The following is a 15,242-nucleotide window of genomic DNA, read 5'->3' on the forward strand; positions in this document are numbered from 1 at the left end:
TCTACATAATATAGGCAGTCGAGGGCTGGAATGGCAGCTCCACAAAACTTACTCCTTCCAACTCACCATTCTATCATCTCAAGGGTTTGATGCTTAGCCTCATGTTCCAATATAGTAACCAGAGCTCCAGCCATCACACCCACATTCCAGGAAGTCGAATAGAGGAAGGGAAACAACAAAAGAAACAAATGGAGATAGCAGTTGCTTTTAAAAGAAGTGTACTACTCAAGTTCTCCAGAAAATTAGAACCAATAGGATAGAAAGAAAGAGAGATTTATTATAATTGGCTCATGCAATCATAAAGGCTGAGAAGTCCCATGATCTGCCATCTGCAAGGTGGAGGCCAAGGAAAGCTGGTCATGTAGTTCCAGTCTAAGATTGAAGGCCAAAGAGCCAGGAGAGGCAATGGTGCAAGCCGGTCCCAGTCCAAAAGCCAGAGAACCAGGAGCACAAATACCTGAGCACAAGAGAAGATGAATGTCTCAGCTCAAGCAGAGAGGGCAAATTTGTCCTTCTTCTGCCTATTTGTTCTTATTCACACCCTCCGAGGCTTGGGTGGAGCCTGCCCACACTAGTGAGGGCAATCTTCTTTACTCTGTCTACCAACTCAAATGCTAATCTCTTCCAGAAACATCCTCACAGACACACCAAGAAATAATGTTTTACCAGCTATCAGGGCATCCCTTAGCCTAATCAGGTTGACACATAAAACTACCATCACAGGAAGTTTCCTGAAAGCTGCCACATACCACTTCTACTTCTATCTCTTCAAACAGAACTGGAGGAAAAAGAAAAGGAAAATGTGGACTTTTATTCCAGACAGCCATCCACATTCACAACTAAACAGTGGAGCTTCTCTTACAAGGAAAGAAGAGGGCACTGCCCCTGAGGTAGGCAACTGGCAATGTCTGCCACATAAGGATTATTTCATTAATCCTCATAACAGTAACTTCTATTATTATCTCCATTTTACAGATGAGAAAACTGAGGCTTAGAGATTCCTAACAAGATCTTATACTCAAAATCCTGAGCTATCATCTCGCTGAAACTCATGACAGACCCTAAATCATAACTGCTGAGCCAAGCCCCTGCTCAGTTCCTGTCCCACAGAAACTGAGAGATAATAAATGTTTTGTTAAATATTTATTTACTTATTTGATTGCATCAGGTCTTAGTTGTGGCTCCAAGGCTCCTTAGTCGTTGTATGTGCACTCTTAGTTGTGGCCTGCATGTGGGATCTGGTTCCCTGACCAGGAATTGAACACTAGCCCCCTGCATTGGGAGCACGGAGTTTTATCCACTGTGCCACCAGGGAAATCCCAGTAAATGTTTTTTTGTGTGTGATAACTTAGTATTGGGTCAGTTTGTTATATAATCACTCATATAGTTCATGGTATGTGTCTCCAAAAAAGAAATAACAATTTATTATTTAATTTTTATTGGGGTATAGTTGATTTACAATGCTGTGTTAGTTTCAGGTGAACAGCAAAGTGAATCAGTTACACATATATCCACTCTTTTTTAGATTCTTTTCCCATATAGGGTGTTATAGAGTATTGAGTAGAGTTCCCTGTGCTATGCACTAGGTTCTTATTAGTTAACAATTTTATTTATTTATTTATTTATTTATTTATTTATTTATTTATTTATTTATTTTATTGGCTGTGTTGGGTCTTTTTTTGCTGTGCGTGGGCTTTCCTTTAGTTGTGGTGAGTGGGGGCTACTCTTCGTTGTGGTGCGCGGGCTCCTCATTGCCGTCACTTCTCTTGTTGTGGAGCACGTGCTCTAGGCGCATGGGCTTCAGTAGTTGCAGCACATGGGCTCAATAGTTGTGGCCCACAGGCTCTAAAGCACAGGCTCAATAGTTGTGGCGCACGGGCTTAGTTGCTCCGCGGCATGTGGAATCTTCCTGGAGCAGGGATCCAACCCATGTCCGCTGCATTGGCAGGTGGATTCTCAACCACTGCACCACCTAGGAAGCCCAAGTTGACAATTTTTAAAAAAGAACAAGGGCTCAGGATGGACTCCTGCAAGTAAGGGACCCAGGAGAGGAAGTGTCACCAGCTTTGTGGCAAACCCATTCTCTGGAACCTGGGTTTGAGGGGTCCCCACAGAACGCAGACCTCACCGTGGGGCCCAGTATCTCCGCAGCCCAGCGTCAGCCTTGGCAGCTTGACTTGAAATATCCCAGCAGCGAGAGCAGCACGCCCAGGAGAACCCTTTCCTGCCTGCACCGGAGGCCGAGCTTACGGCCTCCCTGGGCCCTTGGCTGTGTGTGGTGCTGCGCTGCCCCCTGGTGGGCACAACGGGCAGCGCTTCCACTTCTCCAGGGCGCTCGGGCCAAGGCCGATTGCTCACCCGGCTCCCACCGCACCTCCCCATCGCCAGCCTGGCATCCAGGCACAAGTGCGTCCCTGCCCTTGGTCCCAGCTGGCAAGAGCATCTCTCCAACGTGGCCAAGCAACACAATCACCATGAGTCTCTCTCTCTCTCTTTTACACACACACACACACACACACACACACTCACACACATATTCTCTCTCTCTCTCCGCTTCATACTCTGGACAGACCCATCCAGGTGCTGTTGAGAAAAATGCCATCGCCTGGCCGTGCACTGACCCGCTCCCCTCGACCCTTCTTGTCTCAATGTGGACGTTGCCTTCCAATCAAAGAGGACTTCCTGCCACCCCCCCCACCCCCCCAGGTGTTCCCGCCACACCCTGAACTTCTCTAGCTCGATGAGTTGACTTATTGAGTGATTAACAGATGTCTGAATTCAACCTCCCAAACACTGACTGCGGGGTCAGCCGTGGGCTTGCTTCCGGCAGTACGAAGATGAGGAGGCCATGGTGGGTGGGGGTGAGAGGTGGCTGTCCTTCCCCTGCCAGACACCCTAAATGTCTACGTCAGATCGGGGGGAGAGGAGTGAGGGGTTCTGCCAAATGAAACCACAGCCAAGCTCTCTGAGACCCCTTCTTTCCTGTCCTACCACACTCACTGTTTCTCAGAGTATGTTTCAACAACAGCTGGTCCGGTGGGGCAGATGGGGCGTGAGACAGGTATGGCAGGAAACCCCCACAGGGGCCCAGAAAGAGGAAGCTGCGGTGGGTGTGTCTGTGCACGTGTGTGCACGTGAGGACTCCAGCTGCTCTGAGACACTCTTCCGGTGCCTTTGGCTAAACGTGCGGAGGGGATCCCACGTTCTTGGCAGATGCAGGAAGCAGCCTGTGGGACAGGGTAGTGGGTTGAATATTGTCCCTCCAAAAATGACATACACCGGGGATGCCAGAAAGTGACCTGATTTGGAAATAGGGTCTTTGCAGATGTAATTAGTTAAGACAAGGTTGGACTGGATTACAGTGGGCCCTAAATCCAGCGACTGGTGCCTTCATAAGGAAAAGGAAAGGGAATTCTGACACACAGACAGGGAGAAGCCACGTGACAGTGGAGGCAGAGATTAGACTAATGTGTCTACAGGCCAAGGAATCGGGATTGCTGCAACCACTGGAAGCTAGGAGAGAGGCAGGCGACGGATTCTCCCCGGGAGCCTCCAGAGGAGCCAACCCTGCTGACATCTTGATTTCAGACTCTGGTCTCCTGAACTGTGAGCGAATACATTTCTCTTCTAGGCTACCTAGTTTATGGTAATCTGTTACCACAGCCACAGGGAACTCTGACCCAAACTGCAAGGCATGAGCAAACCCAAGAGCACACACAGTGACCCTGGGAGCAGATGCTGTGATGCTTCCATCATTTACCAGTTCCGTGTCCTCAGGCAAATGACTCTGCCTCTGAACTTCAGTCTCTTCAGATTACACACTAGTTTCCAATGCCCTGGGATCAATTACCCAGACTTGTATCAGGATCTGGCGCACATAGAAGGTGCTCAGAACATGTTAGTCCCGTCCCTCCCACCCTTAGCTCTCCCCACTCAGCACAGTGGACACAGTCCCTCCTGCTCTGCTGCAGAATGAAGAAGGGAAGGAGCCCAGGTTTGGGGGTGAGAGATTGTTGAGCCACTTACCAGCTCTGTGGTCAGACTAGGTCCGCACCTCCCCTGGGCCTCGGGACTTCACCAGGTAAATGAAGATAAGAGAAACCTCCCTCACAGTCTGGTATGATCTGAAAATTTGGGTCCCCCCAAATCCATATGTTGAAGCCCTAACCCCACCCCACCCTCACCCCCACCCCCCAAAATGTGATGATATTTGGAGGTGGAACCTTTGGGAGGTGATCAGTTTAAGATGAGGTCATGAGGGTGGGGTGCCCATGATGGGATTAGTGCCCTCATAAGATGAAGAAGAGACACTGGAGCTCTCTCCCTCCCTGATCATGTGAGACAGTGGCATCCTGCAAGCCAGGAAGCTGGTCCTCACCAGGAACCAACCTGCTGGTACCTTGGTCTTGAATTGTCCAGTCTCCAAAAGTGTGGGAAATAAATGTCTGTTCTTTAGGCCAACGCCTCTGTAGTATTTTGTATGGTAATGTACACTAAGACATGGTTAGTCATCCATTCACTCAACAAATATTTACTGAGTTCCTGTTGTGCAATGGGTGCTGTTCTCATGCTCAGGAAACAGCTGTGGACAAAACAGAGTCCCTGCCCTCACAGAGCTACCACTGATGGGAAGAGTCACTATCATGTCCATTGCCAATGTGTCCAAAGTTGTCATGGGAGTAAATTAACTACTATATACAAAGTGTTTGACACAGAGTGAGCACTCACTAAATGTTAGCTACTGTCTCATCATTCCCTCTTAAATGTTTTTTTTTTTTAATTTTTTTGGCCACACTGCAAGGCATGCAGGATCTTACTTCCCCAACCAGGGATCAAACCCACTCCCCCTGCAGTAGAAGGGTGGAGTCTTAACCACTGACTGCCAAGGAAGTCTTTCATAATCCTCTCTTCTGACATCTCTGCTTTGGCTCATGGCACCATTATTCTCTCACTACACAAACCTGATACTTGGAGATTGCTGTAGACAGGCTCATACCCCCCAACCAAGATGTCAACATCCTAATCCCCAGAACTAGAGAACGTGTTAGGTCACATGGCAAAGGGAATTAAGGTTGCTCATGGAATTAAGATTTCTTATCAGCTGACCCTGAGATGGAAGATAATGTTGGATTGTCTGAGTGGAGCCAATATAATCACCAGCGTCCTTTATAAGTGGGGGACAAAGACAGCACGAGAAGGACTTAGTCCAAGATTGCTGGTGTTGAAGATGGAAGAGGGCCATAAATCAAGGAGTGCAGGCAGTCTCTAGAAGCTGCAAACGGGAAGGAAACATTCTCTAGAGCCTCCGGAATGAATGCATCCCCGACGACACCTTGATTTAGCCCGGTGAGCCTCATTTTGGACTTTTGAACTCCAGAGCTATAAGATAAATAAATGTGTATTTTTTTAAGCCCCTAAGTTTGTAGCAACATGTTATAGTAGCTGTAGGAACCTAATACAGGGACCCTTTTGGGCCTTCCCCTCCCTTACCTCCACTTCTGCTGATTAGAAACATTGTTGAGTCTACCTTTGTAAGGTAGTCTGCAATTAATCCTCTCCACTCACAACTATTACCCCACTTTAAACCCTGGTTGCCCAAATTAAATTCTACAAGTTGTTGCTTTGTGGAAATAGTTGGAATAAAGGAAAGAGTTACCTTTAAAAACACAGTCTCTGCCCTAAGAAGTTATTATAACACAGTGTGAAAAGCACTACAATAAAATTGGAGGGAGTAGAAGGAGGGAGGTAATAGGAAAAGTTTCCCAAAAGAAGTCACAGGAGGTGAAGAAGGTGTGATGTGGAGCATTCTAGGCAGAAAGAATAGTTTGTGCAAGGGTCCTGTGTTCACCAGTCTCCAAGATGGTCCCCAATGCTGACTCATGCTCTTCACATCTTTGTGTAGTCCCTTCCCACACTGCATAGGGCTGACTTATGAAACAAATAGGATATTACAGAGGTGACTGAGTGTGACTTCCAAGGCTAGGCCATAAAAGATTGCAGCTGCCCATCTGCTCTCTTGGGTCACTCCATCTGGGAGAAATCAGCTGCCCTATTGTGAGGAAGGAGCCCTATGGAGAGGTTCACACAGCAAGAGTGGAGGCCTCCAGCTCACAGCCCTGTGGGTGAGCTATCTGGGAGGTAAATCCTACAGCTCCAGTCAGGCCCCCAGAGGTCTGAAGCCCCAGCTGATACCTCCACTACAAACTCATGAAGGACCTAAGCCAGAATCACCCAGTTAAGCTGCTCCCAAATTTATGACCCACAGAAACTGTAAGATAATAAATCTTTGTTGTTGTAAGTCACTAAGTTTTAGGGTGATTTGTTACACAGCAACGGTAACTAATACATGCCATGAAAGACCATGTGGAAATACACAAAGCTCTGAAAGACGCAAGTCAAGGCGACAAGGGAAGAAAAATTCAAAACAAGATAGGAAAAGAAGGCCAGGACCAGAATGTGAAGGAGATTCTGAACCACACTAAGGTTCTCAGATAAGGTTTGTTTTGTTCTAAGAGTGATGGGGAATAATTGGTGGGTTTTGAGCAGGAAAGTGACCCAGTTGGATTTCATAGAGACAGAGGACTCCAAGTATGGAGGATGGACTGGCAAGAGATGGTGGTGCCCTCTCTAGGATGGAGAGAAATGGATGGGTTTGGGACAGTGGGGAAGTTGGATGAAGAGGATTTACTTACTCTTAGATTAGATATGGACAATTGAAGGAAGTGGGGACTCTGGCAAATGAATGGAGTGGCCTGATTTACTGAGAAGGTATACAACATGCAAGTTTAAGGGAGGTGTAACCTAAGGCAAATGTGAGGTGTCCACTGGATGTCCAGGTAGAGATGGCCAGGAAGGAATTGGATTTGCAGATCTGCCACTGAAGAGCGAGAGAGGACTTGGACTACAAAGCCAGATGAGGGAGAAGTCCACATGTACTTGCACTCCCCACTCCTGGGCTGGTGTGAAGATGGGGTGTGGTTCCTCACTGTGGCCACAAGACAGCACTGTCACCCAAGACTGCTTGGTGGTGGGTGATCTTGATTATTAGCTGCCATTTATTGAGCACCTACTATATGCCAACTGCTACTCTACATTTTGTCTAATCATTTGTTTTAATAGTGCACTTTTTTTTCTTTTGGCCGTACCACGTGGCATGTGGGGTCTTGGTTCCCCAACCAGGGATCAAACCCGCACCCCCTACAGCGGAAGCATGGAGTCTTAACCACTGGACCTCCAGGGTCCTTAATAGGACAGTTTTGAATCCAATAATCCCAACTTGGTGGCCACCTGTATAAGAACCTTTTACCTCCTTTGCCAGTTTGAAAATAAGATTAAATCCTCTGTGGAAAGAGAACTAAACTTAAGAGTTGAAAGTCTTTGGTTCAAAACCCGACTCTGCAACTTAACAGCTGTGGCCAAAATACATTGCTGAGCTTCAGTTTTATTGTATTCAAAGCAGGAAGAATAATAGCCTCACAAAGTAATCATGGGGAGTTAAGTAAGGCAATTTATGTGAAAGATAATTGATGTGATGGTCTCTCAAATAAGACTGGCTTTAAGAAAATAATAATACTCCAAGGTAGCATTACTCCCTAAGTATACTTTAATCAGACTGAGATTATAGATATATTATTAAACATGGCTCATGGGCCATTCATGACAGCTTAGAATTCTCAAACCCCAGCTCCTCCCAGGTTGAACCCCATTGCTCTCTCCTGCCTGCCTTTCCAGCACTGTTCATTCCTCTGTTATACAGGGATTTCAGCAGAGTTAGTGGTCCCCTTCCCTTCCCTCCCACCTCTCCCCCTCCACACACACACCCTGCTCACAGCTATGCGCTCATCACATAGCCCTCTGTATCAGCACAGCAAGTATTTGCAAAGTGTTGGTTCAAACTGGATTCAGTCCTAAAATTGGGGGGATTGTAATGACATTTGACTCGTGTAAAGGGAACTATTAATGCCAAAAGCTAAATTTAACTCCAACGTATTAAAAAACTTCTTCCAGGGACTTCCCTAGCTGTCCAGTGGTTAAGACTCCACACTTCCACTGAAGGGGACACAGGATTGATCCCTGGTCGGGGAACAAAGATCACGCATGCCACGCGGCATGGCCAAATAAATAAAATAATAAGAATAAAAAATTAATAAATACAAAACTTCCTCCAGACCACATCTACTTAAAGTTGGTTTTATAGACAGGAAAATATTTGGTTTAAGGTACTTGGCAGATTTTTTTTAATCAAGTAAAATCAAACACCTAGTGGGCAGAGAATGAGTTGCTGGGGAAATAGAGAAAAGGAAAATGAAGGCAGAGAGATGCTTAAGGAAATCCAGGGAAACATACTTGGGCCCAAAAAGAGGTTGCACAACTTGTGGGATTTTTGAGGCAATTATAGTGAGTCCTGGGATGGTTAGCAAATGGGAAGGACTTCACTTGTGCCGCTGATAGCAATGCCCCCAAAGGCCACTAGATGGCAGTATTACTCCAGGAATCTCTCCAGGTCCCTCCCACCCTGGTGGCTAAGGCTTTCTTTGTTCACAGGCATCCATCTCTATCCAGTGTCACCAATAATGCCATTGTGCATTTTCTGTGACCCCATGCCCCTAGCCTCACAGTCAGCCACTTTTGCATCACCAGCTCTGATACAAAAATAAACTCTACTGACTTTATTGCTATTTGTTACATTTTTAAGAATAACGGCTGGTCTCTGTGTTCAATTGTAAAAGCAGCTTAATCATGTCTTAACAAGAAACATAAAATAAGCCAATAAAAACCTAGGTGAAGGTGATTTTTCCCTTTCTGTGAGTTAATACTCAGAGGGTCACCAGGCCTAAAGACAGAAGTGCCCACTTGAGATAAAGATAACTCTTTAAACTGGGGAAAGGGGCTCCCAGCCCCTTTAAGGTGGGGCAAGAGCAGGAGACTGAACCCTGCCCCAGAGAGAGCAGAGGAGGAAAACCCAAATATCATATTTAAAACATGTTTTATTATGGAAAAATTCAACAGTGCAAAGGGAGACAGAATAGAATGACAGACCCAGATAGCCTCTTACAGAGCGTGTGACACTATAAACCAGGAAAGAAGCTCGAGGAAGAGATGAATTCCAAATCAACTCCTAAGGTGTTACGTTTCCAGCCCCCTGGGTCTGCCCCCTCCTGCCCATCATAACAGAAAGTCCTCACAAGAGAAGGGGGCTGGGGTTGGTCTTGGAGGGCAGTCAGGGAAGCGGAGCTGTGGAGACACCAATTTCATCGCCAGAAAGGAAGTGAATCCCAGCTTCGTGTCCTCCGTGTTCTTTATCCAGGTGGCTTCTAGGGACATGTGAATACACAGATAATTCCTCGTATGAGCATTTTCCTAGGGAGGAGACCCACTGCTTACAGTAGATTATCAAAGATGTCTGTGGCTATCCCTCGTCCCCTCACCCTGGCCAGAAAAGATGGTTTAAAAAACCACTGCAGTGACACTGACGCTGCAGACCCAGTCCCTCGCCTCTGACAGTCACATTCTTATGTAAGTGTGATTGCCCATGAATCCCTTAATTTTAAAAAACAGTCACAGGTAGGACTTTCCTGGTGGTCCAGTGGGTAAGACTCCACGCTCCCAATGCAGGGGGCCTGGGTTCGATCCCTGGTCGGGGAGCTAGATCCTGAATGCATGCCGCAACTGAGAGTTCACATGCCACAACTAAGAGTTTGCATGCCACAACTAAAGGATCCCACATGCCGCAATGAAGATTCTGTGTGCCACAACTAAGACCCAGTGTAGCCAAAATAAATAAGTAAATAAAAAATTTTTAAAGTCACAGGAAATTAATAAAAATAGGTAGATACAGAATTTTGCTGCTAACCTCATTTACTATTTTATATTGTTATCTTCCTTCCAGTGACTGGATGAACTCCAGCTTAGATGAGTTGTTTTCTATATTTGAGATTTTCTATATACATGACATAATTAGAGAACTTTCAATAAAAACAAACCGCCTGTAGGTACTTTTATACTGGAGATATGTAGGCGTAGTAATTTCACAGCTCTGAGAAGAAACCAACAATTAACTACACTAATTTTAAGTATGTTTAATAACAATGATACCGAAATTCATTAATAAATGAATTTGAGCAAATGTCCTTTACAATCCATTAAATGTATTTCTCACTGCAGCTGCTGCAGAAATCATTTTGGAAATAAACACAAACACATGTATTCACAGAAAATGCTTTAATATCAAACACAGCCATCACAGACAGTTCACGAAAACAGCATAAAGTGCAAAAGCTCCATTTCAAAAGGCCTTAAATTATTCCTAAAGTAATGGAGATTAAATGCTACCCCAGCCAGTGGGCCTACCACCCTTATACAGCACACCCCATATGAAGTATAAAACAAGGTCATCTGAAAATACTCTATTTGCTCTGATTACATATTGTGGTTACGAAATGGTCTTAAATCTGGTTTAACAAATAGGGAAAGATACAATTCAAACAATTAGTCCCTTAGAGTAGGGGCCATTAAAAAAAAATCTGTAGGAGAACTATGTCTATAAAATCCATTGAGAATTCCAACCTGGCCCAAGACTCCTCTTTGACCAGCTGGATTGGCAGCACCCAGGCAAAGAGCTGGCTATTAAAGGTTCCACGTTCATTTGGGAATTAGGAACTATGAGAGGGGCTCTGGCCAGGCAAGCTTCAGCCCTCACCTGTCCCCCAGAGATGGTTCCACGTCAGCCCTGAGGGATGAAGGGCCAGGGAAGGACCACATCCCAATTTTGGAGCCTCCAGTATGGTACCGGCTCACATAAGCATGATGAACTAGTAAGCAGTTTTCACACACCTGAGAAATCCAATAAATAGAACAGGTGATGGTATTTTTACAAAGCCTGTGCTTGATGACCATCAAACTCAGTCCCCCAACAGAACATCTCTGATCCACAGTTAATGTTTTATAGGCACTCTTCAGAGGGAAAGGCACAGAGTTCCCCCCAAACGTAGCCTATTACCAAACAGATATAAATATCTCATCTCCAAACACCTGCAATATATTCACTGAAGTGCTTGTTTTATATTATAATAGTAAAGGGGAGAAAATACTAAAATCATCAAGCACTATAAAACAAGAATCATTAACTGAAATTATCACTTGGTAAATAAATGTTTTTAATATTCTAAATCCAGTTCCTGCTGGGTATCTATCTTAGGCAAATACTAACCAGAACAAATATCTAATAGCCATGCTGAGTAACTGCCACGACCTAACTTCTAAATGTCAAATCTCCACTTCGCTGAATTATCAGGAGGAAAACAAAAGATCGCACATCGATTAATGAAATAAGCGATTCACTTTTTTTAAATCTGAAAACATCAAAACCTGTAGAACCATATATTTAACAGCTGTTTTCTATGACTTGTCCATCTAAGTGCAGAAGCATATCAAAAAAGTAGAGTTCCGTTCATTATTTCTTAGGGCCCATTCGTGTGAGGCTCATTTAAAAGGGAAGACTCAGTAGTAAGTCTTAGAATCCAGTGAGGAACACTCAAGAGTATAGCTAATCCTCGTAATCCCAAACCTGCCCTTTAGGAAAAATATACAACTGGCATTTATATTCCATTCAAGGTACAAGATCAACTGTCAGCTCTAAAAGACATCTATTGACAACTATATTAGGAGAAAAAAAAAAAGATGAGAAGGAAAGAAACCAAAATATATTAACAATGGTTGTAGTCCTTGAGCTATAGAAATACAGATTACTTTTTTTCTTCTCCATCAACTCTTCTTAATATCCCTATTTTCTTTAAAAAGCATGTAGTGCTATAAGAGCATGATGCCATAAACCTAACTTAAAGTAAGATTGGTATATTCCTACTCTCTTGATTTACCATCCCACGCTGGCAAACATAGTGATTTCTGTTCCAAAGTAGCGTTAAGTCTTGTCTTCCTCAAATATACCCCAATCCACACTTTTTTCTCAGCCCTCATCTCATTAAAACCAATCTCTAGAAGGGCATTCTGGTTTTCATTACAAAAGCATCCTTTCCGAAACTTAACTTAGTCATTTGTCTCGTAGAAGGAGGACAGAAATAGCCCTGTGAGTTAGTGTACTTACTTCCTTACTTTCAGCAGTCACATTTATCCCTATTTCCAAAGGTCACTCAGAACCTTCCAGAAGGGCAAGGTCAAAGCCTTGGGGGCTGGAGGTGGTGTCTCCCAGGGAACACACCCTTCACTTCATAGGGAGAAATGGTCCCTCCTTAATGGTTGGGACAATGCCCCTATCACTAAGGAACTTTCAAGACAAATTAAACCTCACACACACAAAACATTTCCTGCACTCTCTGCTTCTCCTTATTGACTATTCCCCACTAAAAGAGCTGGGCTTAAAATACAACAAACTCCCTACTTGGAGCATTTTTATACTGCAGGATGGATAAGACCAGAATCCATGGCTGGTGGGTCAATCTGAAGAGAGGATGGTCTGACATTTCCCTTTAAAGAACATTCTAGACTTGAACCCCAAAGGACTTAAGAGTAGTTTTCCAACCCTGTTCCACAAGCCACCTAGGTCTCATATCAGTACATTAAAGATTCCACGAGTATTTAATTCAAATACTGCTTTTTTAACTATAATAAAGCAACATGTATACTCATTCAATACTAAATGTTTCTACCTTGGAAACCACCAACTTGTTCATTTGCATTTTCACTGCCTTCTATAGTATTCACAAAATGCTATAAGCTTAACCTCAAAATAAATTTAAGCTAATAAAATACAACTGACTTCACACATTAGGGTTCCAAAAAGATTTCTTACTGCAAACAGGGTTCTGCCTGCTAAAATAATTTGAAAACCATAGGAATAGAATAAAGTCACTCATTTCTAAAGTCTAAATTCATCTGCTTCTCGGACTTTTCACCTTCGATCCTGTGCAAATTCTAATCAGAGTAAGAGTTCCGAGACAAGCCAAAAATTGCTACTGCCCAACTCTTAAATACTTAGGACAGTGATGGGATTCCCATCCACACAAGAAGGACACAGCTGTTCTGCCCTCTCCCACGTGAAATGGTGCAAAGCGCGAGATGCCTGAGTTAAAATGAGTATCCCTGAGGTCATGAATAGCCACCTCACACCTTGAAGACACGTGCAGAGTCTTCCCTTCAGCCCAGTGAAGAGGAGAGGAGTTGCAGCCAGTGTCACTTTAGGTGAGAAAAACTCAGAAGGCAAGAGATTTGCCCTGCTGCACCCAAAGCAGCCAGTGTGTAGTGCCGGCCAGCACTTAGGAAAAGCAAGTGGGAGAAACCACAGGAAGCACCTCATGCTGTGAGAAGACTGAGTGTAATTCCCACAGTAAAGATCAAAGAAAGAAACGGCAAAATCTTGAGGATAATTTCCAGAATTCGACAACATACAGGAGGCTTCCAATGAGAACAACTTCTAAAACTTCATGCTTGCTCCAAATTTTGAACCAGGACCCCCACCACGATTGTCACAGGCCTTTGGCAATGTCACAGAGGTCAAGCAGTAAGGTGGGGGCGGGGTTAGGTCTCTGTAGGAACTCACCCACCCGTAGCTAGACGTCTCTGTGTGCTTGAGGCTACTGGGGCGGAGAGGGGAGACCACGTCAGCATTTAAAAACTGTGTTTATCTTCAATAATGGCTTAAAGTGGAGTGTGTTTTTTGGCATACAGGGTTTTTCTTGTTAGCTTCACCCTGATCTGAAGTCAAGTCTCCATCTCTCAGCAGAGGTAGCAGGAAAAGGATTCACACACGCATGTAAACGCTGGGTTACAGAGAGCTGCAAGGGGGAAACCAGCCTCCTTAGCCACAAGCCCTGTGTGAGTTCCATTTGTTTGCTTTCGTTTTAGGACAGTTTCCCCACATGAACTGTCCCCACCTCTGGCCTCTTCCATCAGACAGTCAGAGGGTCTTGTCTGGCGCAGGATTTGTCTGTCACGGGAAGGTCCGCTCCGAGAGCACATGGACCAGTTGGGTCTGGAACACATTCTCTCCAGGAAGCGAGGCGTGTGCAGCGCTGGGTCCGCCTCAGGATGGCTCTGCCATCACCATGACGCATGCAGCCCCAGGCGCACTGCGGCCCGGAGGGGACGCGGAGAAGACACGCCTAGTGCCCCTCGGCCCTCCATTCCCAGCTTTGGGAAAGGCCAAGACCCCCGCTGCTCCCCAGGCACCGTGGAGTCCTGGCGGTCCACAGACACACTAGTTAGAACCCAGGGGAACAGAACTTTTAAAAGACAGACCCCACCCCCGACTCTGCGAACCCCGCTGGCAGATGAAGTGGAGGGCTGTGAGGGAACATAGGCAGAGAGGCCAGCCACCGCCCCGCCGTCACGTGATCTTGACTGGCGATTTCTTGTTGGCGCACAGAAGGGACACGTAGGGGACGCCGATGAAGGCCCATCTCTCACTGGGCCAGAACCTGATGACCGGGCCTTGCTCCGGGATCTCGGAGGCAGCATCAAAGTAGGCGAAGCACACGCAGCCCAGGTAGGCAGCCAGGCAGATGAGGATGTGCCTGCGGAGGGAGACGCGGCGTGAGAACCGACGCAGGTGAGACTGTGCGGCGCTCCGCCCGCTCCCGGCGCCAGGCTACCCCACCGCTCCTGGATGCGGAGAGAGGCAGGGGCCTCCTCTAACGCAGAAGGGGTGAGGGTGCCCAACGATCCCCGGAATATCAGGGGAATGATACATCCTGAGCCAGCAGAGCCTCTTTCGGAGTGTTATAAAATACTCCGGTGTGACAACAGGAAAAACTTGCAAATGCCTTTGGGGCTCAACCGGGAAGACTGAGGCCCAAGGATTTAAAACAGAGGCACTCATATGATATCGCTTATATGCGGAATCTTAAAAAACAAAAAACAAACAAGCAAAAAACAAATGAACTTATTCACAAACAGACACAGACTCACAGACTTAAAGAACGAACTATGGTTGGGCGGGGGGAAGAGGGGAGGAAAGGATAGACTGGAAGTTTGGGATTGACATGTAAACAAATTTAATTAACTAATAAAAATTAAAAAATGAAAACAACAACAACAAAATAAAACAGAGGCACTAAGAGGTTGGAAATAACTGAGCACACAGGACCGGTTCCCCCCTTCTCACCTTAATTCTGAGCTGTATGCATCTGACACCCTTCATTAGCAATAATTTTATACTGATTCGTCTGCTTTTGCACTTTAGCGAGGGAATTCTTTTTTATCACTATTATTATCTTCACTGTGCTCGT

General features: G+C 45.4%; 1 protein-coding gene across 4 annotated transcripts in view; it reads right to left on the reverse strand.

The window, feature by feature from the left end:
- ACER2 (alkaline ceramidase 2) overlaps positions 1-15,242 on the reverse strand; it is a 77,977-nt gene that overhangs the window by 37,933 nt on the left and 24,802 nt on the right. For 3 of the 4 annotated variants that reach the window (XM_057722754.1, XM_057722751.1, XM_057722755.1), the window contains one exon: positions 10,134-14,528. The exons of the other annotated variant lie outside the window; for it this stretch is intronic. In XM_057722754.1, the coding sequence (XP_057578737.1) occupies positions 14,342-14,528 (187 nt within the window). In that variant the 3' untranslated portion in view covers positions 10,134-14,341. Of the gene's footprint in view, positions 1-10,133; positions 14,529-15,242 lie in introns of those variants that run through there. 4 annotated transcript variants of the gene reach the window in all.

This window comes from Hippopotamus amphibius, chromosome 2 (genome assembly GCF_030028045.1).
Source record: "Hippopotamus amphibius kiboko isolate mHipAmp2 chromosome 2, mHipAmp2.hap2, whole genome shotgun sequence".
NCBI lineage: Eukaryota > Metazoa > Chordata > Mammalia > Artiodactyla > Hippopotamidae > Hippopotamus > Hippopotamus amphibius.